The 25,582-nt window shown below is 41.8% G+C and overlaps 2 protein-coding genes across 2 annotated transcripts in view; one reads left to right on the top strand and one right to left on the bottom strand.

The window, feature by feature from the left end:
* ctnna2 (catenin (cadherin-associated protein), alpha 2) overlaps positions 1-25,582 on the top strand; it is a 335,256-nt gene that overhangs the window by 203,794 nt on the left and 105,880 nt on the right. The gene's annotated exons all lie outside the window — the stretch shown is intronic.
* On the bottom strand, positions 4,245-8,543 carry lrrtm1 (leucine rich repeat transmembrane neuronal 1). Its single transcript, XM_069666171.1, has one exon. It carries the CDS (start codon positions 7,489-7,491, stop codon positions 5,914-5,916), a length of 1,578 nt encoding a protein of 525 aa, XP_069522272.1. The 5' UTR covers positions 7,492-8,543; the 3' UTR covers positions 4,245-5,913.

Genomic DNA, 25,582 nt, shown 5'->3' with positions numbered 1-25,582 from the left:
ACACAGTTTCCTTCTGATGCTTACGCCATCACTTTCTGTCCCCGTGAGCCAGAAAATCCTTCCCCTATTTCCACTATTTGTAATCATTATTAGGCTGTTATTTTGTATTTGTTCTAAGCAGATAGAGTTGTCAGAGAGATAATGGATTACCCCCACAGTAACATGCAAAGAGTAGACACTGTTTTATCATTGCAATGATTAATTGTTGCACAGAGTAGTGCATTTATAGGACATACCCAGCTGCAGAAACCTCAAGCATGCATCTTATTGATTGGCTTTCCCTTGTGCGGGTGCTCTACATGTTCGACATATCTTAAGGCATTTAATTTAATATGAACATTTGTAGGACTGTTTACACATCATGGTGGAGCTGCAGCAAGAAAACTACATCAAAACATGGATGACCTAAAGATCGGTGGTGTCAAATTTTAGCCTAAAGCAACTTAGATTGTATAATTCGGACAATTGTCTGTCTGAACAGGTATGAATAAGTGCAAGTGAACTTGAAATCCTGAGTTCAGTCCTGGATAAAGCTTTTCAGCTCAGCCACCATAATACTCTGAATATTAGGCGCTGACCCACATCTGCTCTTCTCCTGGTTACATGCAGCCCCAGATGCAGGCCCAGCTGTTGCCCGTGTATTATCTCACCGATTGACCCCGATGCTTTATGTTGAATAGAAGACAAAAGATTATCAGAGGCTAATCCCACCTAGCGATAGCAAGAAAGGTAACTAAAGAACAAACTAATGTTAATAATACCAGTAATAAAAATGATAATAAGTGACAATGATAGCCCTCTTACTCACTGTAATGAATATTCAGCCTGCCCACCTTGCCCCCGTTCTCCACCCTGCTTCACCTTCCTCAGCAGCCACCGCTGCTCCACCTACGGTGCCATATGTAGGTAAGAATAATGAGTCCGAAGCCATTATTATTAATTCAGTGTTGCTTGAGTACCTTGTATGTAAATGAAGCAGTGGGCGTAGATAGATATAGGTTGCCTGGAGATTTAGCCTGAGTGATGAATGTAATTACAGTGCCCTATTGGACCTGTGTCTGCTTTGGTTATGTTATTATTATGACAGTTTGCTTGGAAGTTAGCTGTAAGCCTTTCTCATTTTGACAGCAAAATATATTGTTTAAAAGGAGCTCCATCCATATGATGTGTTTGTGAAATTTCCATTTATAACAGCTTCAACATGGAGGTTATATAGTTTGTCATTGAATTCAGTGGGTTAGTGTTAGGGTTAAGGTAACATCACATTTCTAACAACAGCAGCAGCAGCAGCATTTTGATGTAGGAAGAGAATTCACAAGAGGACAGAAAATATCATGTCAGAGGTTTGGGATTCAAAGATAATGTTGATAATGATGAGAATATCGATCCCAATAACCCACCTGTTATAAAAGAAGCAGTGCAAAGCCACCCACTCATTGTCATTAGTCATCAGCAGCTCCTTGCAGCCTGCTGCAGTACATGCTGCCACCCATGATTTAGCTCTCAGTCCAGTTATGAGGGGGTGTTAAGCGTTTATTATGCAGCACAGTCCCAGTCCCAATGAGATGGCAGAATGCTTGCACGATCGATACCCCTCACAGGAAGCCCGGTTAATTTATTTTTTAAGGATTTGTTTGCATCTCTAAGGCCCCCCCCTCCTAACCTCCCGCCCCTTTGCTGCAGAATGTGATGCAAGCTATTTCCCAAAGATCTGCAGATTGATGTTTTGTCACTGACTCACACATACACTGCAGCACAGGCAAATGTACTGTACGTGCAGGCACGCCGGCACAAACAGCATACCCCATTTTGTATCCTGTATTCTTTTTTGTTTAATTAGTTTTCTGCTTGAACAAGGCTCAATACTCTGACAAGGCTACTTGTGAGTGCTTGCTAATTGATAGTGAAAGTTTAATTGGAATCCCAGCTACAGTTTGCGACTGCGAGATCTCTCCATTGTTAGTGTTTGACCTTTAGCTCTGACCCACCTCTCATGTACAGAATGCTCCACTTCATGGACACCCCATCCCCCCCTGAATTTTCTCATTTCATTGTCGTGACCTTTTACTTTCTGTGTCAGTAACTCTGCTTTCGTATCCATCTTCCTTTTATGACTTCTCATTTCAGCAGTGCCCTCATCTCAATGTAGTCCTAGACATCGTGTGATTTCCAGGTCTGTTGTGCTTATTTATAACTACACACTTGCAAAACGTAAGTGCACGTGCACCCATGCACAAATCTTCAGACCTATTAGTATGTGCATTGTACATACAGTCCCTGTATATCCTCTGGCTGGCTAACAGCTGTGTCTCTGCAAAGTGCAGAACAAATGTCTCACTCCCCTGTACAACAACTCTTCAAAGAAGCAGAATCTCACACTTCTGTGATGGGATTTGTGTTAGACAGTCACCCGTCCAGCCACGAATCATCTACTAAATCAATTATCAATTTACATATAAATAAAGCATATCATCCTCATCCATCAGCCATGCTTGAAAATGTGAGGGACGGATGAATACATTTGTTATCACTGTGATCATTTTGGTTACCACTCATCTATATTGATTTCTACTGAGCCTCATCAATCAGGGCGTTTATAATGGATGCTGTCTGAGAGCTCATAGGATCCCTGAGGGAAATATCACCCGTGGCTTAGGTCAAACACAGATTTGATCTGTTGTCAGCGAGATGAATTGATGTTTTTCTCTATATTTACTGCGTTTTATGGGCACAGCGAGAAACAAAGCGAGAGAGTGAGAAGGTGAAGGTGAGCCGAGATGGAGATAAGTCTAAAGTACTTTAATGTCAGCCCTCAGGACTCTGAGCTTTTAAAATATTCAGAGCCGGTCTCTATCACCTTTTGCCCTGGTTGCTTGTTCAAGAAAAGAGTGAAATGAAATCAATAGCGGTGCCAGTACTTGCCTCCATGCCAGGCGTCATCCAATATTTATACAAATGAAGCTTAACAACCTTAAATTTACCCAGCAGTTTGCAAGTTTAAAAGGTGTGAAGGGCTGGAAGAGGGGGAGAAGTCTGTAGACAGGATGTGAGCGTAAAATAAATCTGTGTCCCCGTGCTGTATATACTGCAGTCATTTGCATTTACATGATACAGCAGGTTATGATTAACAGCTATGTTGAGGTTTAAAGTGGGACGCCCTTGATACCATAAATAAGAAATGGATCATAAATCCTACATGGCAACTTTAGGCCATTATCACTCCCCAAAACCTCCGCCGTCACAAATAACTACATAGTTTAGTGCTTTGCTACAAGCAGACTATTCATTAGGTTGTTCACCTGAGTTGACCTGTTAAGCCAAAAGAGATAGAGGTACATTGTGAGTACGTGGCACTGCTTCTTTTTCATCCCACATGGGCCGCTTTCTAAGGCAGTGGTTTGATGTTATTGGCTGTCACAGACTCTGCAGGTTAATTTGAAATGAGAGCTTATCCTTCAGTATTATTTGGCACAGTTATGTGTGAAGACAAATGCAGACATTTAGTATGTTATCGTTAAAGCTGATTGAAGTCCAAGTTTAAATTTAGGTACCTGTTAAACTTATGTGATCATTGCAACACTAAATGCATGCTTGCATTAGTTTCAGAATGTAATACTTTTAATTTAGCGCACTCAGGTGCAGAACACTTAATACCCAGCATGCCCCTCATATTAATAAGGATGATTAGTGGGTGATGGGATTTACCTTTGAGAAATCCTATGAGCTGTGGCAGGGAAAGAAGGTAATTTGATATGTATATCCCTCGACTCACATTCCCTCCAGGATTTGATAATCTAGCGATTACAAGAATTAACACCAATCTAATTTTGTCCAATCCCTGCATTATTTTTTACAAAAAATTGTAAAAATGCGCCCATTTTTATCAATTTTCAGGAATATTTAAGATATATTATGACAATATTAGGAATATTAAATAATTAAAACGTGTATAAAATACCAGAACCAATGATTTAAGTATTGGTCAAACCCCAGCCAAACACTTGTTTCAAACACATAAATTGAGCTACACTGACACGCATTTGTGCTTCTCTCAGATTCTGTACCACCCATAAGACGCTCCACCAATCTGTCACCCTATAGGAACCAAGTCTTACCTGTTTGTTTCTGACCATTTGTTGCAAATTGTCCACAAAAACACCAATGCACCTTCAACTCTGTTGTTAAATTAGAAAAAAAAAAACGTTTTTACTGTATTTTAGAACTAATTATGTAACGACTGTCAGTGAGTTCTTGAAACATTTTTATTCCTGCTGACTTACAAGTTGTAAACATTATCTTAAATTATCGCAAAATAACACAAAAATGTATGCAAAGTGATGCAGAAAAAGCTGCTGCAAATTCAGAATATTTCTGATTCCCCTGGTGTGGAAGTTTGCAGAGAATGGTGCACAATAGGTAAAATGCAGCCACAGTATGAGAATATGCACACTAGAGAGCAGTCTGTTCCCTCTTTCTGCAGTCGTTTTGATCCTCCATCTCCCTCTCACTGCCCCCTAACACACGCACGCGCACACACACGTACACACAACATACTGTTCATGTCAGTAGACCCATGAAACACAACATCTGTCAGTGCACTAATTTACACAATGAACACCAGAGGAAGAAGGATATATATACACCTCAAAATGGCCTTGTATTCAACAAACATATTACATCACATGAAAACACAGTGAAGGATATCGTATGTGCAAATTTTCCTTGAAGCTGCTGGATAATTTCTTCAATGATTCTGATACAATTTGAAGTTGTATTTTTATTGAAGTATGCAGTATTTCAATGTTTGTCTTTAGTGTGCTTGATTCAGTGAAACGAGGCAATGCTCCTCTGTGAAAGCCAAAGAGTGAGAGGCAATGAGAGGCATAGCTTTAGATCTTTGACACTCTGCTTTCTTTACTTGGATGGTACACAAATACTGATATAATAGTATGAAAATATGCTAACTAATGAAAAAGTAATAGATCATTTGAATCTATTGTCAGATAAGCAATGGAAAGGGGGAAAGAAACTACACTGATATCGAGCCAACACAGTGAATGATAAAACAACAGATATGAAAGTTAAAACAGATAACAGATCTAAAAATCAGACTATGGATTTTACATTGAAGATGAGATGCAGATATCCCTCTGCCCCTTTTACTTTTTTCTATTCCATTTTTTTTTTTTTTGGTTCGATACACTGCAGAGACATGGCTCTCCAGTCCACGGATAGGCTGCGTCTATTGTCATTCACCCTTTCTGACAGCTTCTCACGTACAAATGAGTTTACTGTGAATAGCAATTCATTTATTTAAACATTTTTTGTAGTTTACAAAAGAAATAGATTATCTTGTATCATTTTTTCTCCACACTTGCACTTCTTCTTTGAACATATTTTACACAGACTTTTATTTTTACATTTGAATCCAACTTAAACATGTTGTTTTTAATATTTTAAATGCTTGTCAAATATTGTGTGTACCATAATACAAATGGTTTCTTTTTTTTTTTTCCTTTTTCTTCTTTTGTGTGTCCCCAGTTTGTTTTAAACAATAATTAAATGTCCTGAAGTAGAAAGACACATTAAAGCTCAAATATCCACCCTTGAGAGAAAAGCCTCAGTGCCCACAATGTATTCCTCTCTGTGTTTTCGTAGAACATCAACAGGTCCAAGAGTCAGGTGCCCATTATGCCCCGTGGCCTCAAATCAGCAGTAGATAGAAGTAACAGTAAATCCACCGCGAAATAGTCTGCTGCATAACGCACACCCCTTCCACATCACAGTGAGACGCTGTGTAAAAAGTGTCCAAAAGATCCCTTTATTCCGTCTGTCCCATCCCAAGTGTATCCAAAAAAGGGATTTACTGTATATCCAGATAATCACAGGTAAAGACGTACTTGCAAAGCAGGATCACACCTCACATTCCCGAGAAGGTTGCTGTTGGCAAGTGCAAGAGCCATATTCATTGATGATTACCAGTGCTCCCTCAATGTGGTTAGGCTTATAGTCAACATAGTACTCCGGCGTAGAAATTGTAGCCATCTGCTGCATGCTTTGCTTTTGCTTCTGCTTACGGCGCTGACTGCTGAAGCACTGCCTCAGTTGCCTTATTCCGGCTGGAAAGCACTTCCATGCCACGTACAGCATGAGCACTATGATGAGAAAGGAAAAGATGAGGGCCATGGTGCCAGTCACCACCTTGTGGATCTGCATGGTGCTCTCCAGGTCGTCGTGGCCCACTGTGACGGTGAACGAACTGGTGACCACCTCACTACCCTCACCCTCGTAAGGGTTGGGAGTAAATGGGCCCAGGAAAACAGAGCCACCATGGGCCAGATCCCTTGTCGAGGCGTACAGGCCTGCTGTAGTTACCTCCATTGGGGGATCCTCACATAGCTGGAAAGCATAGACAGCATCCAGCACATCCTCTCCCTGTGCGGTGTCGGGGCTTGAACACAGCAGGGAATTGTCACGCTGGCCTCGGAAGGCACTCAGCCAAGAGGCCAAGGCACACACGTTGCGACTGCACTCCCAGTCATTCCCTGCCAGGGTAATGCTGTCCAGAGACGACCACGAATCCAGGATGCGCTGGTCCACAGAGGTCAATCGATTGGAGTCCAGCATCAACACCTTAAGGTTGGGTGAACTCTCGAAAACATGTGGCTCAATGTACTCGATTTCATTGGCTGACAGGTCAATCTTCTCTAAAAAATGCCATGTCCAGTCCAGTGTATTGACAACAATAGTGGCTCGATTGTTGTGCATGTACAGAGTACGTAAAGAGATGAGGCGAGGGAAGTGGGCTAGGTTGACTTTCACTAGCTCATTGTGCTCAAGATGCAACTCAGTCAACTTGAAGAGGCCAGCAAAGGAGTTTCGTGCCAGGCTCTGCAGTTGGTTGTATCCCAAGTCCAGAAACTGCATGCTCCGGCAGTCTTGAAAAATCCGCACTGGCACAAATTTGAGAGCATTGTAGCGCAAATGCAAATTGGTGAGCTTTCTAAGGCCGTGGAACAGGTCAGGCTCGAGTGCCTGCATCCTGTTGTATGAGAGGTCCAGGATGCGCAGGTTTGGGAGGGGCCTAAAGGTACCATTTGGCAGACTCTCAATCCTGTTGCTGCTGAGGTCTAACTCCTTGACCCGTCTTAGCCTGTCAAACGCACCCTCCTCTACAATGTCAATGTTGTTGTGATCTAGGTAGAGCCAGGTGAGCTGTGACAGACCAGCCAGTTGGCCTTCACGCAGCTCGGTCAAGTTGTTCTCTCTCATGGACAGGCCCATGGCACTGCTCAGATTGCGGGGAATGTCTGTGAGGTTGAGCCCCTCGCAGTACAGCAGCTTGCTGTCGCAGCGGCACAGCCTTGGACAAACCCCCTCCACCAAGGGAACTGTTCTCAAAAAAATGCCCAATAAACACAGTATCAACCCTGGGGGCTTCTTCAGTGGCCACTTTAAGTACAGTCCAATTAGAAGGAAATCCATTAGCATAAATATCCAGGGATGCCACTGAGAAAATGTCCATTGAACCACTCTGGATATTGTTTTTTCACCTATCACATCATATTTATCACATCATATTTGATTAATTTATTAATACGTTTCCTTCCGGTTTTGAATTTAGCTGTATGCAGCGATTATATGTCTTTTATGTGCCGAAAAAGGAAAGGATAAAGAGCCAGACTCTTCGCTTCTGTTAGATATCAAGCACTGGGTGGAGAGTAGAGAGGATGAAGGAAAAAAATCCTCATTGATCGATCTTATTTGAAAAGGTTCCTACTCACCCCTATCCAAAAGCTGACAATCTCCATTCAGCGTCTCGCTTTGTGCCCCAACACTAATTATGTGCGAATCTAAAAAAGACCCCACTGTGGTACAAATTCTCCCCCCCTCCCTTCTCCCTTTTCAGTGGACACCAGATCCTTGGCAGGCTTACAATGTCTTAGTTCTCCTCAAGTGAAAGAGCCAGAAAGAGAAGGAATCCAAGTAGCTTTCAGCGAGATGGTAGGAAGTGCAAGTTCCCCCGTCTGCATGCATGAGCTCTGTCTCTTTTGCTCCTCCGCAGTCCTCTGCTGCAATGATCAGAGGGGAGAGGAGACAACCAGAGGAAGAAAAAAAAAAGGACCAAGGCAAAATCTTTTTAAATATCTGCCTTGCTCTTTTCTCCTCCCCTTTCCTGCTTAAGTTTCAGCAGATCTGTCAACACATATTATCGTCCATCTCTGGAAGCAATCACTGACTTGTAGGCTTTAAATCCATTCAAGCGGGTAATCATGATTTCAGTGACGGAGGCGAGAGGAAAAAAAAAAACAGGATTTAGAGAGGTGAACCCTGTTCACTGTTTTCTTGTGTAACAGTATTCCTTGTCATCTGAGGGGCTCATCCCGGTTAAGAAGCCGCTTGCATCCCCTGTGGCTCGCAGTTTCGTTCACTCCCGTGCTCTCCGGGTGTTTTCTCAGCCAGCTGGAAGAGGCTGCTGAAGGCTGGTGCTGGTACGCAGGCAGACAGGGGCGGTAAATGTGGGAAGCAAAGGAGCGCGCAATCCCTTGCAGCAGAGCAGTACACTGACAGCGCATGCAGAAGCACCTTCTGTTCACTGAGTGTCGTAAGCCACTCACAATTCAGAGCGCTCGCTCTCTCTCCCTCTCTCTCTCTCTCTCTCCCTCGCTCGCTCGCTCTCTTTCCCTTGATCGCTCACTCACTTTTTCGTGCCGCTCTCCCCTCCTCTTCCTCTCTCTCTCTCTCTCTCTCCCCGCTCTTCCTTCCTCGCTTTTCTCTTGCTGTGTTTTTCTCTGTGCCTGAGACATTTACATATTCAGAATGGGCTGGGCTTAAACCAGGAGCTTTAATGAAGCCCCCTCTTCCTCCCCCCCTTTCTCTCTCTCTCTCTCTCCCTCCTTCACCGACTGTAATGAATTGGGCCATATAATGTCTGCCTCCTTTGACGTTGCTGTGAGAAAGCAGTTTTCTGATTTCAGAGTTGCAAAATAACATTTATCCAAAAAGGCTGCGCTATATTAGTTCCACCCCCTAAGCAGAGACCCAATTGCATGCATATTAAATATAAGCGAGTCCACATATAGAATAAGATTCTCTCAACAACACTTCGAGATCAATACGATACACAAAAGCGATTCGTGTCCATTATGATGATGCAATTGAAATGTTGTCTTATGCATTCAAACCTGGCTTTGTGCTGTGATAATCTTTGTCTAGCCTTGCCAACAGAAATGATACAGTATAGAGAGCTTATGCTGGAGTATGACATCGTCCATCTGATCAAACCGTCCTGTAAGCAGGCCTTCTTTGTCATTGTCAATTATGGCAAGGCTCTCCAGCCTGAATACAGATGTAATTGCTTGCCACATAATATTAGCATAAAGCTATAACATAAATATTCTTCTCTGAAGGTCCCCTCTCGCCTTGCCTCGCGCTGATCTGGAATCACTCCTAGCCTTGTCATCGTTCTCCCATTAATTCTGGAAGACAATGAACTGTGACAGCGCCTTACATTCCTCGTATCAGCCAAGTTTCCAACCATATGACCTTTTTTTTCTCGCATTGCGCTTTTACTGACAGAGGCCTCAACTTGCCGTCTTATTCATTGTTTTTTAAGGAATTTCGGATTTAACAGAAATTAGTTGTGCAAAATGATGTAAAAGATAATGAAATATGCCCCGTCACAATCCAGGCTCAGTAAGAAATATGTATATTAAACCAAAAACCATATTTACTTGACTTATGTGGACATCTTTGATCTGGATAACTGCTGCCAGGGATCCTCATCTAGTGATACTAACTGCATCTAATAAAAATGAAGACTTTTTAATCAGAGAGGCCTTTAAAGGTTCTCAAATACGCTTTACACTACAAGTAAGGGAAAAGATAGTGTCATTCCCATTCCCACATTGCTTATGCCATGTTTTAGCCGTGTTTACCACGTCACTGTGTCTGTTTACGTCGTCTGCTTTAGCTCTCAATAACTACAATGTTGCTGTTTTTGTCGGCGCTGCTAGTGTAGCATTAGCATTAGCCGAAGAACAGACAGCTTAGTGAAACAGGGCTTTCCATAAGTCCTGCTTTATTTCACTGCACTTATCAACCTATAGTCTCCATATATGTATGTAAGAGTGAGACCAAACAAGTACTTAATGAGGAGGTTAAGCTGTAGAGTGCAGGGAACGGGGTCACAGATGAGAGGATCATCTCATCAAACAAAGAGCCCCCACCCATAGGCAGAAAAATCTGTTAACACTGTTATGCAAACCAGTGCTATGTTTCTCTAAGGTGCCTTTCCTAAAAAAACATATTAATTATCAAGGGCTAAGCTTTGGTATAGATGTGTGTTGTTGACTGAATATATGTACAGATGTAGCATTTAATGCAGAGCAGGTTCACCCATGTCAAGGTATCACCAAAGGCTTTTGAATGCAGCACACAATATGATCCATTAGATGAGACTATACACCTTATCTGTCCGGCATTAGTTGGGAAACTTGTACAAAATGATGCTCAAAAGGGTATTGCATGCTTCTGCATAATAGAGCGGTGCTGCCCTGATAGTCAATACCATATTGATCTGACACCGGTGACCAAATCTAAAGTCATTTCTTGACTCTTCCGACAAGAAAGATAAAAGAAACCCCCATTGGAGTAAACAGATTATCTGGCTGTGTCTAGTGGAACATCTTCACAATGATGTGGGAGTTTGGCTCCCGATTTGATTACAATAATTATACCAAGGAACCACAATTACAGTGCTGTACTTTGTTCTGACCCCGTCTGGCACTTGACTACTCAACCTTAAATAATCAATTCCACCACCAGAGACTTCACAATAGCGACAAAAAAGTTCTTAGCTGTTTTGTCACACCAGACGAACTGGCAGCTTTAGATGCTGATTTGTTGAGAATCCTTTATTTGAAATGAGACAGATATTCTTTAATCTTTATCCACTGGTTTCCTCCCGTCGCTCTGTGATCTTCATTCTTATTAAAAGAACTCATTTGGAATTAACAGACGCAGAAATTAGTCTGTCTTTCTCAGATCTACCAAAAAGCAAATGCTTCCCTGTTTGTTTTATTTCACTGTTATTACATGAAACTCTCCAGATCTGATCTACTGTGTGATTCAACCTCCATCAATAAGGTGATCAGTGAAGCTTAGATTTAATAAGCAGCAAAGAAAAAGGAAGAAAAATTGTCCTTCACATGATCTGGTCATCTTGAAGTTGGAATCATCTCTTCCTCTCCTTTGCTATATTCCCTCTTAGCTGTAATGGATGACTACACCATCAGCTAATGACTTGGTGCACTATAATGACTTGACACAGCGAACAGGAGATGAGAGTATCCAGACCATCAGTTTTAAGACTTTAAGAGCTTTGGCTCTCTGCTTTGAAGTTAAGGTCAGCACAAGTGTGAGTAAAAGTGTGTGTCTGTGTATGTGTGGGCGAAACACACATGCCCACAGGCACACACACATGGACATAGCCATACAAACACATATAATATGAGTGATGGTTGATAAGGAGATGGATATGGATTTTTTTAATGACTAACCTTTAAATAACCTTCTTTTTTCTTTTAGCATAAAATATTTCTTCTTGTTTTATATCAAACAATAAACCAAGATCAATGTATATATGTATGTATAAGTATATGCAGGATATTTGGCACCTTCAGCTGATAGCTACGGCTTTGTCTGAAATGAAGAAAAATAATGTGATTACTGCTCAGCGGGAAGACAGAAGCTGATCTTTTTTTTTTGCTTTCAAGCTTTGAGTGTTGCATCATTTTCTGACTCAAAACATTTCTAATAAAAAAAAAATCTTCATATTTTAGATTCTGATTCTATGTTTCTATGACAATAAGGAACTCTGAAAAAGAACAGCTGTGGATGCAGGAATGCCGTATCGGTCCAAATATAAGACGACCCTGATTATAAGACAACCCTGATTATGAGACGCCCCCCCTTTTTCATGACTCATTTTTTTGAAGACCAAATTTGTTTCCATAAAAAAACTTTATTTTACCTTTTAAATAAAATACCTTTAAAATGACAATAAATCATTAACCATCGAAGTGAAGTGAGGTCTATTTATGGAGCAGTCTTGAAACAGCTGCATGACAGCTCTGGTAATGGACATACCTTAGCTCCCTTTTTCAGTAGCATACTCACACGCTCTCCTGTCAATCTACTGGAAGCGGTTTCTCTGTTACCATCTTTTAGGTAAGACTGTTAACAGTACGGCAGCCCGTTGCTGTGTTTTTCTTGGCCGGAGAGGGCAGGTCCTATCCTGGGGGACTGACAGGAGCTTAACCAAGGTGTGTGGGGCTTGGCTAAGCCCACTGAGAGCGCATGACTGCCTGGCGCTACAGTGGCAATTATGATCAGACATTACACTCTGTGACACCTTATCTCTTGGCTGCTTTTGTTGTTGCTGCATTGATAACAATTATCTAAAATTGACAGCATAGCTGCGTCTCAGTTGTTGGTTAAGTTAGAGGACTCTAAAGCCATTTGTTCCAGAAGATCACCGTGTCTCTTCATCCTTGGCACTGGCACTGTAGATGTGAGTGATGGCTGGCCTCAGTCATGAGGGGAACACCCGCTTTACAGATTAGTAGCACCACCAATGTTGTCAACATATATTGGCCTTTAAAGTCTAGACTTAGAATATAAGACAATCCCACTTTTTCAGATGTATTTCGAGGATAAAAAACCCAGTCTTATATTCGGACCAATACGGCATGTTTTTTATACAGCTAGTTGCTAGCGATTCGGCCCTTTGGGAATAATGCATCTGACAATAGGTATCAAACTAAATCTCCATTTCTAGTGCAATTACAGGAACATGATCCCTCAGTGGCTTCCCATCTGATCACTGTTTTTCTTCTTTTAAGCAAAGAGGACATTTTGCAGGCCGCTAAACAAGCCACCAAACATAAGCAGTCATGGCTCAAAAGCTTCAGATTGTTACAGTATTGCTCTGCTAGTTCTGTTGAATACTGTGTCGTGTGAGTAGCCAAACATGCAATATTTAAATGAATTCCCCAACTCCAAAGCATGCTCGGATGTTCATGATTGTTTTATTTGATAGTCTTGGATGGTTTTTGTCATAAAACGGTTGGAAGTTGCGGTGGATTGGCGGCAGACTAAATTGATTTGGGGGGATAAAATAAGACTCCAAATTATCAGCATCTATGATTACAGGCCCATTATTTAAATCATTTATTGAATCAGAGGACATCCAACTGTGGGAGCCCAACAAAACAAGGCAGATGATGACTAATTGGTCTGCTGCAGAGATAATGTTGATGGACAGCTGAGAAACGGGATTGTGGTGGGGGTCTGTGCAGACACTTACACCATGGCGTGGGTGTCTGTGGTGTGGAGAGGAAACAGCAAGGGATGATTCTGCATCTGCAGTTGAGTGTGACCTCCAGCTGATGGAGGTTTCTCGCAGTTTGAGAGGGTTACAAGTGGACAGAGAGTTAAAATCGAGCGTATTCATTTCAGTTTAAGTGCTTGTTATCTGAACTTCTTCCACTTTAGAAGACATGGACTCATTTTACAATCAGAAACTGAGGATGAACTAAGTGGAGAACATATGTATTTAAAGACAATTGCAATAGCTTCGGGCAGTTTGCTATTATTACCAGCGCAATCATATCTCTGTATGAACCTACTAAACTAACAGGGAACATCAATCTATATCGTAACTTTCACTGGAGCCTGTGACGGGAAAGAACATGGCTGTCACTTTGGCTTACAGCTCATTGAAGAATGTTTTTATGTATTGCAAAGTTTGGTTCACTAAGCACTGACAACTGATCAATACATCCCCGTTGTTTTGATCTGCTTGTTTTTTAGGGCTAAAGAGGTGACTGCATGGGTCACTGTATGGAGAGAGGATTCATAGGGCAAAATGGTCTTATACTTAATCCACATGATCGATCAGCGATCAGCCACAACATAATGACATTGATGATCTTGTTAGAAGGGGGACCTGTCAGTGGGTGGGATATGTTAGGCAGAGAGTAAACTTATTGTCCTCGAAGTTGATGTGTTGGAAGCAGGAAAAATGCGTGAGGATGTGAGCGACTTTAACAAGGGCCAAATTGCGATGGCTAGATGACTGGGTCAGAGCGTCTCCAAAAAACTGCAGCTCCTGCGGGGTGTTCCCATCGTCAGTGGTGATTGGTCATGGGCGGCCAAGGCACATTGGCTGGCCCATGTGGTCTGATCCAACAAAAGAGCTACTGTACCTCAACTCCTTAAAAAGCTCATGCTGGTGCTGATAGGAAGGTGTCAGAACACACAGTGCATCGCAGTTTGTTGTGTATGGGGCTGCGTAGCCGCAGACTGGTCAGGGTGCCCATGCTGACCCCTGTCCACCGAAAGCGCCTACAATGTGCATGTGAGCATCAAAACCGGACAACGGAGAAATGGAAGGTGGCCTGGTCTGATGAATCACGTTTTCCTTTCCATCATGGAGATTGCCAGGTGCGTGTGCTTCGCTTACCTGGGGAAGACATGGCACCAGGATGCACTATGGAAAGACGGCAAGCCGGTGGAGGCAGTGTGATGCTTTGGGCAATGCTCTGCAGGGAAACCTTGGGTCCTGCCATTCATGTGGAGGTTACTTTGACACGTACCACCTACCTAAATATTGTTGGAGACCAAGTACACCCCTTCATGGATACCTTCACAACATTAGGCAGGTGCTCATTGTTTTATGGCTGATCGGTGTTTAGCTTTTGCATGTATCAAGAGAGAAAGAATGTAGCCTAAAAGACCAAAATGGTTAAAGCAAAGGGATTGTTTATCCTCGTTGGTAGGAATTAACTGTGTTGCAATAAATCTGGGGGTGGCATTTGCAAGCAGCATGATCTCAAATTGCCTCAAGTTGTATTTTTCTCTCAAAAATAATGGTCTGCACTGTGCAAATTGGGAGATTGTGCTCCAACATTTAAACTTTTTTATTGATTACAAGCCTTCCACAACATGTTTAAACCTCCCAAAAAATGTTTGTGGGCCAAATTTCTATTTCCAATTATTTCATGCCTCCTTATCTGCTGTTTTTGTTTTGGATAACAGCAGAGTAGCTTCAAATGTTGTTTCCATGAAGGACACATTTAAAGGTGAGACCACTGCTTCTGACTTCCGTAGACTTGATGCTGTAGTGATTGGCTCCGGCATCCAGTCTTTAGTTTGCATCGTCCATATTACAAATGTACATTAGAATGTACACTGTACTCGTTGTATAAAGACTACACGTTTCAAAAGTAGCATCATAACTCTCCTTTACAAGCCATCTTAATCCACTCCAAAAAAATAAAAGAATGGATACAATTTAAATGTCTTATAATTAAAAAATGCATGGCCATCATAACATGCATGGCTGTATTTCTTCAATGTAAGACAGGGTGTATGTGTTCCTTTAGTTATTGTGTGTAGTGCAGCTCCAAGATTAGAAAACTTCACATGCATGTATGTATAATGTGCCGTGAAATTAAATATGGAAATACCCACATTTTGGCCTATATGTGTAACTTTATGTGTCGGCCCATGGTGTGATCTGTGTTCAGTGTTTTGGCTGCCTGACGGCTGACCGGAACTTTTTCATGTGTCGGTGAGGATCCTGGAAGTTCTGTTTTAATTTGTATTAATTTAAGATGCACAGACCGTGTTCTTTTTCACAACTCAATTTCAGTGATCATTTGCCCACTGTAACCTTATGCACTAGTTTTTGGTGTTACATTAAACCTTGATTGGATTTGCTTGTGCTTCAGGAAGCTCCTTTCCGTGCAGTGCTTTGAGGTGGTAGCTGCCTCCCTGTTGCCTTAAACATTTTTATCCTTCTCTGTTATTTGATTCTGTGTTCTGACCACAGAATAACTCCTGAGTCATATTTTTTTTTTATTTGTTCAACTATTCTCACTAAAATCTACACACTGCAGTATTCAAACAGTCCATGTGGGCGGCTGCTGAGATGCTAAAACCTACATGTCTGGCACGGACAAACCAGTCCCATTCTAATGTTAGGTTAAAGAGTGATTGTAGCTCTTCACCCCGTCTCTGCTTATTTGCTATTTCAGCCTGCATGTGTTCCTAATGATGTCCACTGAGTATAAACGTGGATATGTGAGTAAACTATCGCTGCAGAAAAAGTGATGCTCACAGGCTTTACAGAATCAGTGAATATCAATCCAGACAAGTGAGATGAGCAAGTCAAATACTCATCTATCTACTAATTGGTATCATGTAGTTTAATTGAAATGCCAAACACACATTCCTCTATGTAATGCTCATTTTTATATTAATTATTGTAATGCTTCAAGAAAATATTTCAATAAAGATCATTAATTACTAACCATAATATTTCATAGTAAAAAGAATACTATAATTTAGATGTTAATATGAAGGGGAAAATTGGTAGATTTATAGATGGATAGCCAGATAGATAGATTTATTGATATGTAGATAGATGAATATATGTGGCATTTAAACACCATTGCCTCCACTATGTCTACATCTGCATTCATGTTGATGCTGAAACAGAACACATTTGAACTCCGTCACTGGGGCCAAAATTCACAGCCAACCTCAAGACATGGTGATGCCAACATTCTTAAACCAACATGTCCACCTGCAAACCACAAATCACGAGCAAAGAAGCGAAACAAGATCCTGAGGTTACCAAACTTTACGATTCCGCTCCTTTTGGCTACACACAACAACCGTCTTTGAAAATAAGTTCTGCTCCTGCTACTCAGCCTGTGTAAGGAAGAAATGTTGCACCTTTATTTTACCATATCATTCGGAGGCACAATTTAGCCAGAAGTTAAGATAGGAACAGAGCCCAGGCAGCGTCATTGTTAGTGGGTGAAGTTTCAGGGCCTGTGTGTGATGATTGAGGAAGTGTTATGTAAGTGACCCATCAGCAAGTAGAGACTAATTTTAAGTAGTTAGCAGCTAACCTGAAGCTATCAAAAATAGCAGCTTTTTTGGGAGACAACAAGGACTACGAACAGTACAGTACCATTAGTAGTGTTTAGAAAGCAATGTGGCTGCCCAGTATGTATACTGTACAGAACACTAGTGTGTCTCACGTCATGGCAGTTGTGCGTCTGGAACACTGACATGTTATTTTAAAGGGCAGGTGTTATGCTAATTTCAAGCTTCATATTTCACTCTGTGACACTTGTGGAGTAGCTTAGCATAGGCTACAGTTAAAAAACTCCTCATTTGTCTCGCACTGGTGCTCTGTGCAGGCCTTCATACAGCCTGAAACCACTCAGTCAGCACTGTCCCTTTAGGAAACCCCGACCCTTAAAGCCCACTTTCTTCTGATTGGCCAGCTCTCCCAATCCCAGCTGAGGCTGCACTTTGCGACGTCACGAAAAAACAGTTTAAAACCTGCAGACTGAGCTGAGAAGCCTGGGGATTTATCCAACATACTTTTACCTGCAGATTTGAAACTTCACCCACGTTTAGTCTGGACATCCAACATTGTAACATTATATATCTATGTCTTAAAATGTGAAACAGCATAATACCCACTCTTTAAATCACACACGGTGCACTGGTTAAGAATAGTTTAAACAGCTTTGCTTAAAAATAGATAGAGCTATACCTTTAGTAATTACTGAGCTCTGTGTGTTGGACTGTGTATTGGAAGAGACTCAACTGTGGTTGTGCTTCTGTGTGTGTGGGTGTGTGCGTGCGTGCAAAAGAATTAATATGGCTCCAAATTGCCTCCAGCCATGTTCATTGCATGGTGCTCCCTGTTGGGTGAGGGACAGACAGTCACAGCCATGTCACAACACAGAGCAGAGAGACTCTGAGCGTCGGACATGCCCTAACACACAAATAAGATCAGAATTCTTCACCCGCCACCGCTGCTGCTAGAGTTGTACAGCCACCTGCCACAGCCACTCTGTCACACACATTTTGTCGGTTGGTGTGTGTGTGTGGGTTTTCCATGCAAGTATTTTAATTCAATTACATGTTTAAACGTTTTTACTTGTGTGTTTTCTTCATGTTTTTGTGCTCTGGCTCTAATGTTTTTGGCTTCAGAGAACACATCAAACACCGCCTGTGACTAGGCTCCGTCTGCCAAAGGAACTTTGTTCTGCTGTCAGATGACGCCGAAATCCCACTGAGAGCCACCAAGCCTATTTTCAAAACCCAGCTCTGTGGAGCGGCATGCCCCCACTTTTGATAACCCTGACTGCTCTGGCCTATTGCCTCATCCAGAGCCAAACAAGCCTCAGCATCCTTCATGTGTCCACTGGCCTCTCTCATGTTGGGGTGAGGCAGAGCAGACTCCAGCCAACGCAGGGGTCTCTGATGCAAAAGGCTGAAACACTTGTGAATTTAGACGGAAAATTACCCGTGCCTTTGTCCCTAGCGTCCCTGCTGAAAGGTAGCGTAAGAACACCAGCTAGCACTGTGAATAAACCGCAATTAGAGAGTAGTAGTGCAAAGAGCAGATGACTCAAGTAACATAAGAGAGGTCCTTGTGTTTTAGCATGTGGTCGTACATTTGAACCTTGGATCGGAATTAGTTGGATAAAAGCTCTGCTTGTGTGTAAGCTGCACGCAGTCATTCATTCATTAAAATCTGTTGGGCGTTTGCTTAAAGAAGTCGATTTCCTTCTACATCAGTCTTTCAATCAGCAGTAAACAGAACATGAAATGGCCTTCTGATTTTAATCGGCCTCTTATTTTCATGTAAATGTGCTCGTCAGTGTTCTTTTTGTTTCATATACCCAAATCAACATGTGAAAATGTCTTGTGACGGCATTACTTAGCGACAGTTAATACTGCTTATATTAAAGAAACAAGAAAAGGTCTGCTGTAAAGGCTGCTGGCAAGAACCTCCCTGCTGCTCACTGGCCTACACTGGAGCACTCTCTCTCTCTCCCTCTCTCTCTCCCCCCTCTCTGCTGTCTCACCTTGATCGTTATAACAGGTTGCACAATGTCTGAAAGCAGGACAGGACAATTCATTACGTATACGACCGGGGATGACCCAGCTGTCCTGAATAAGTCATCTTTGTAGTGAACCGGATGACGCAAAAACATTTTCACACCTCAGACTGAGCTAAAAACAAGCATATGAAATATTTATTACTGAGATAAATTATACAACACTACCATTTTCTGTTGTTTGTTATTGTTTTCTTCAAATAATATTGCAAACAGTTACCAAGACACATTTTTTTTATGTCCTTAAAGTTGTTCCTGAGCATCCGTACAGTATAAGGCAATGGTTCTCAACTGGTCCTGCCTCAGGACCCACCGCAACCTCCTTAATGACAAATTGCGACCCAAATTTCTGATTTCTTTCAACCACTCAAATTTATTTAATGAAAGATGTTACAGTTTGATCCTTAAATATGCTAAAAACTGAAACAAATGGAACCCCTGTTGGGCTCATCAATTTTAATAATGTAACTGTATCAGAAAATACATGGAGCGTAGCTAAACCCACCAGTGGAGAACCGTGGTTATAAAGGAAACTATCTCAATTATGATGTAACGAATAAAAACAATGCTGTAATAAAATAGTGCATGCTAAATAGTTTCTGACACTTCATACAAGAAGAAGATATACTTTATTAACCCAATACACACATGCACAAACAGGACCCTATGGAGAGATGTCAGAGTGAGGGGGCTGTACGTTGACAGGTGCCCCGAGCAGTGCCTTGCTCAAGGGCGCTGTCAAGGTGCACAGGAAATGACACGGCCTCTCTCCAGCTACCAGTCCCAAAATGTCCGTGCTTGGTCCGTACCGGGACTTGAACCAGCCACCCTGAGCTACTGTCTACCCCAACAGTCCCCGGATGACTTGGACTATTTTCGCTTTTATTTACTTCTTTGTTTGGCTATCAAGAAGTGATAAAGATGAGGTTATACTCATGATGTCGACACTGTGCAGGCATTTTAAATCAGGAACTTTTAAAAGCAGTCTGCAAACTACCAGCTCCACATTCTGATTGTAAACAGTGGGATACCAGATGATGTATGATGCCTAACACACCAGGAAAGATATCCTCCTGCCTCTTCATAGGCCTTTTTTTTTCATGGCAGACATTTTGACAAATGCAGAGGCTCAATAATAAAATGAACGATTGGACATTTCAGTTTAGCTTGTTCAAATTCAGGGTCCTGATATTTGACATGCCGGCTGACGGTCACGTGACCTTATCTAATGGGGAGACCTTCATAGAACAGAACCATCTGTAATGTTATACCTGCGATTTTTATTATTATGGCTATTATAAGTGTTGTGAAAAGGTCCACATGTCGTTCATGTTTTCGTCGAATTAGCTTGACTTTCTAGCTGCTATTTATGACGACACTTTTCTAGCTATTTGCCTTTTGCATAAAGCTAAAGATTGCTTGAAAGACTTTCAAATTGGATGTTTACGAGGCTTCGGGACTCGTAACATTGCCATTCCTTGCATGGAAAGTGTGAACGTATTGTTTATAAATGAGGTTCCTCTACAAATATTATGAACTGTAATGCAACTGAATGCCTCCTACTTTCTTCACACGCACAAACGCATTTGATAAACATCCTCAGACTTGATTTCTTTTATAAGCCCGAGGTGCAAGGTTCTCTTTTGTTGCCAGGAAGCCGTTATTCCTCCGAGCTCGTCAAACTAGCAAAGCAGTGTAAACACAGAACCCCGTCTGCACAACGCCAAGCTGCTCTATGAGAGGGAAAATGCAGTCAGAGTTGTTTCAGAATAAGCGACACTTGTGGTGTTGATCTGAGTGTAGGAATATGTCACCTGCTGTAACAGCGTGGCTCTTTCATGTGTTTTTTAATGGGTTCTAGATGACAGTGCAGCTCGGTGGCACAGAGGCAGATGCTGCATCGAGCTCTGGCTGCACAGACGATGTTTTGTAAGATAAATATAAGTTGCTGTTTTTCCTCAGTTGTTGAAAATAATGAAAACTATTTTTTTGAAAAATGTGGCTTTATCCTTTAATTCCAGATTTTGCTTCGTCACAGGCAGCACAGGAAGCAACCGAGGGTCACATTGTGAGAAGAGCCTTGTTTGAGTGGGATTGGGTTGTTGGGTTAACTTGTATAGCACTTGATAGAATTACACTGACACCAACTAAGTGGTTAAACACTGTAATCTGGCACTTGTGTGAGTGTGCTTGTGTGGCTGTGTGCACATGTGTGTGTGTGTTTGTGTGCATATGCTCACATGTTGCTTCAGTGTGTCAATTGAGACATAATTTACAGACTGCATTTGTTTCCCCATTGCTGTATGGATTAAATATTAACACCCCATAACAAGGTGGCATCCATCATAAACCACTGAACAGAAGTGAAATAAATGAATCCAATAAAAAATGCACTGCAGGAGAATGTGGCCTGAATGTGTGCTGCATTGAGTCCTGGTTGTATCCAATATCTCGCAATCAATCTTATGTTATGTCTACTTGTGCTGTAACAGGACACAACAGAAAATGTGCAGTGACACAGCAGATGTCAAAGCTTTTAGAGCTTTTGAATGATTGATTGCTGAAGTTATTTTAGGTCTATTACAGATTTAGAACAACTGTATGATCTTAAACTATCACAAATATCTTGCACACACTACAAAGGAGGGATTTCCTCTGCGGGAATCCCCACAAACCTTCATACAATGACATAACAGGGTTGTTAAAGTTGCATTTTATTAATCCTCATGGGGTTCTCAGCTCCATTTTTAAGGCTGCCGCCTCCATCAAGGACAGTGAGAAAAAGGCCTTATTACTTAACAGTCATGTGTTTTGGTGTGTGATGAAACTAGGCTACCTGAATACTCTGACGAGGGACAGGACATCCTAACTAAAGGAACTATGCAAAGATGCTTTGTCTGTTTCTAGATCTTAGTATTAAAACAAATCTAAGGATTAGAGGTCATGTAGTAACAGTTGGTGCACAATGCAGATCATTACACCGGCAGGCTGGAATTGGGTTTTAGAATTTAAATCACACTGCGATGCCTTCAGGGTATTTCGGGGGCTTGTGTGTCATCTTAGTCGGCAGCTGGCGTTTGTTTTCATATGGAACAAATGACGCCAGCGCCATGTTTTTGGGGACACATCAGTGTAAATATTTGACGAAAAAATGTACAAATGTACAACCAGGGACAAAACGACCAAGGATGGAATAACATTACTCTTGCTGTGGCACAGTTTGAGAAGGGTTGTTTCTGAAAAAATAGGAATACATTTTTTGACAATTATAGTGTAAAACAGTTGTGAAAAACATGTATATAATGGTTCTTTAATAAGGCTTGGCAGTATCCTTAAACTTGGCTAAAGTGTTTATTTGCTTGACTTGGCAGGTAAGCAACATTTTTAAAGGCTCTGACTCATTCTATGGTTGCTTTTTGGTCGTAGTAAATAAAAACGTTGACTAATCGTTACCTGCAGGTAACAGACGAACGACCTGGTGCTTTAAACTCAAGGACAAAAAGGACACAAGGACCTCTATTGTATTACAGTCATGAATAGGGTCTGATATTTCTATATCTTTCTGAACACTGACACACTTAGAAAGAACATTTTCTCCTTAGTCACTGTGCAGTTTTCATTACCTGTGCATAAATCAGAAATTGTATACTATAAACACTTGAACACTGAAAAACTATGTGGCAAATAAGGTTTTGTCCATGCTTATTATCTGCCTTTTTCGCTGACCGCCGGGGTCAGGCCTACACATGGGTCTGTATGTGACTGAGTGAGTGAGTGACGCTACTTTCACAGCCGTACAGAGAGAGAGTTGCGACAACGCAATGGCGGATCATGGAGCATATTGGAACTCCACTGACATGACTCTCTGTCTTTACGGCTCTGGATACTTTGTTCAGGGAGTAGCCGGGGCTGCTGGATAGTGTCGTAAACAGGGGAGAGTGGGGATGGCACGCGGTGAAGGGCCGAGGATGGGAGTCGAAGTTGGGCCTGCGCCCTCCATGCTCAGCATCTGTGGCTGTCAAATAAAAATGCAGCCTCTTAGTATCACTTATGGCATCGAGTGTACTTTAACCATCATATGAACACGTGTTATGTTCCACTAGCATTAAGTGCCCATGCTTTATATTGACCGCAGGCAGGGGTACAGATAAAGAAGTTCGTCAGATCTGTGCAATACGACGTCACATGATGACGCATCCCAAAGCCCTGCATTGTGGAAATAAAAAAAAAATTCCAATTGTCACATCATAAGGCCACAGGATAGAAAACTGCACCCTTCATTAAAATGCAGAGCACTGTCTCTGGCAGTACAATGGCAGCTAAATCCTCTGACAAGAAGAAGAATTCTCAGCCTCACTTCCTCTCTGCTGTCTTCGTGCCTGTTTGTGCATATGTGCATTTTGCACTGTGTCCCAGCGCCTGAAATCGCTTGTGCACGAGTTACTCTCTATGCACACGACACATTTCAAACCTAGAAATCTAGAGTGAAATCAAAATCATTCTTTGTTTATAAATGTTGAACTTGTGGGCAGTGCTTTTGTTACATTATATGTAAAATTAGCTGCAGCATCAATGTAAATATAAAGGGATGGATTTTTAGCAACCTGTGAGCTTATTCGTAGCCCGGTCTGTAATGTGCATGACACATTACTACATTACACTGTCTGTCTTTATAACCTGAGTGACAAAGAAATGGCTACATTTACCGTTAGCATCGCTCAATTTAAGTTGTTAGGAACCTGGAATGGACATTATTCATCACGTCATTCTTCTATCAGCTGCTGTCTGGTGCAGCTGCCCACCTGCACCACAGCCTTGTCTACCAGATGGGCCATGCATAATTAAGACGATAACCCTCAGCAGAGGCCTGACCCTGTCACAGCATTGAAAATAAGGCTGGCCAGCCCAGGGGCATACTTCACCCTCGTTGTGATGCCCACACGTTCCTGCTCAGCTGCTCCCAGACTACTCTTACTGTTATTGGTATGTAGAGCGCACGGTAGTCTGAGAATAGCCAAGGTTCTCAACATGTCAGGGAATTTTCATAAGAAGTTTTATCTCTCTATTTATTATGTCTTATTCATGTATAAGGTTTGAAAAGGCTCCTTTTTATTTGCTTATGATTTAAAGATTTTTTATTTCATACACTCAGTAGATATGAGTTGCATTACTTCTGAAAGCCTTAACCTCTACTTGGAGAACTCCAGTCTTAAAGTTTGCCATACAGTCATGTGAGCACCCTTACAATTTAATGCAGTCCAACACCTCAGATTGCCACTTGCCATGAACATAGACACAGTGTGTGACCAACTGCTGGGGTGCCAGTTAGGTTTAGAGCTGAACAAAACTGAACCAAACAACCAATTCAAATCTAGAAGGGGGCGGGACTTTGGATATCAACTTTGTCAACAACAATGGTGTAGAAGAGGCTTTTTCACGGGTACAATTTCCAGGTCCAGAGCTGCTGCTTTGTAAAATGTCCTTGAATAAAAGCAAATATTAAGCGTACAGAACAATTTCAAACAGACATAACGATCACTACTGAGGGAAGCCAAAGTGCCGCCAGACAACTTGACCCCCTTGAAAACATGATCTCAAGGGGTTTATCCTAGTAAATGAAATTCAGTTAACTTTCGTAACCTAGCAACAGTAACCGCTGGTGAAAAGCGGCCTTGAGGTCGTGGGCACAAATTAGAAATAACCCCAAATGCAACATATGTGTATATATATATTCAACAAACATAAAGCACCTCAACCTGAATAAAATCAATCAAATGTATTATTATTTCAGGGGAATAGAAGAAGACAGACAAAAGCAAAGTGTTCCTTCCAGAAGTTCAAAGTCCAGTCCAAGGTTTCCTTCTCAACCAATCAATATCAGAAAACCAAAAGCAGTTGGTTAAATGAAATAGAGTCCTTTGAAACAAAAAATAAATTCACTGCAAGAAAGAATCAGTAAAGAAAGAAATTAAGTCACAGAAAGGAAACGCTCAATGAGTCGCCCAGAGTCCCGTCAGTCCAGTCCAGTTACGTCCAGTTGTTAGTCTGAGTCTGAGCCGCCACCGTTGTACCCATATTTCCAAGATGCAAGGATACCTCCATGTAATTGAATCCTAAACGCCACGAGCAAAGAAACACGGACACCAAACAGCTTTGACTGAACGGACGTGCCTCTCCCTCGTAATCTGTCACTCTGCAGCAATCCTGTCCTACTTCGACTTCCTTTTAAGGACACTCGAATGAATGAACCCAGTGATTACAGTTAGAGGCGTTCTGGCGACAAGCATGGGTGTGTAGTCAATTGTATCACAGACTATTGCGTTGGTGATGCAAGTACTCAAAACAAACCTTTAACATTACAAACTTCACAAATGTAGCATTTTTTGTTGCATCCACCCACTGGGAATGTGTTGCTCTTGGACAACACTGTGCATTACAGAACATTAAGGTTGTATGTCTTATAGGTCATGTAATACATTATTCAGCATAAGAAGATGCACTCAGTCTACATGGAATCATTTGAAAGGTCTGTGAGGAGCAAAAACGATGATATATCTCGGTATGAAATGTTTTCTGCACCAGTC

The sequence above is a fragment of the Semicossyphus pulcher genome, unplaced genomic scaffold (assembly GCF_022749685.1).
Source record: "Semicossyphus pulcher isolate SPU_LCO1_2020_fin unplaced genomic scaffold, fSemPul1.0.p SCAF_17, whole genome shotgun sequence".
Classification (NCBI taxonomy): domain Eukaryota; kingdom Metazoa; phylum Chordata; class Actinopteri; order Labriformes; family Labridae; genus Semicossyphus; species Semicossyphus pulcher.
The sequence above is the reverse complement of the archived record's forward strand: the minus strand, read 5'-3'. Positions and strand labels throughout refer to the sequence as shown.

Bases quoted from the DNA above. Each gene is read 5' to 3' on its own strand.
- lrrtm1 (XM_069666171.1), bottom strand. From the start codon at position 7,491: ATGCTAATGGATTTCCTTCTAATTGGACTGTACTTAAAGTGGCCACTG.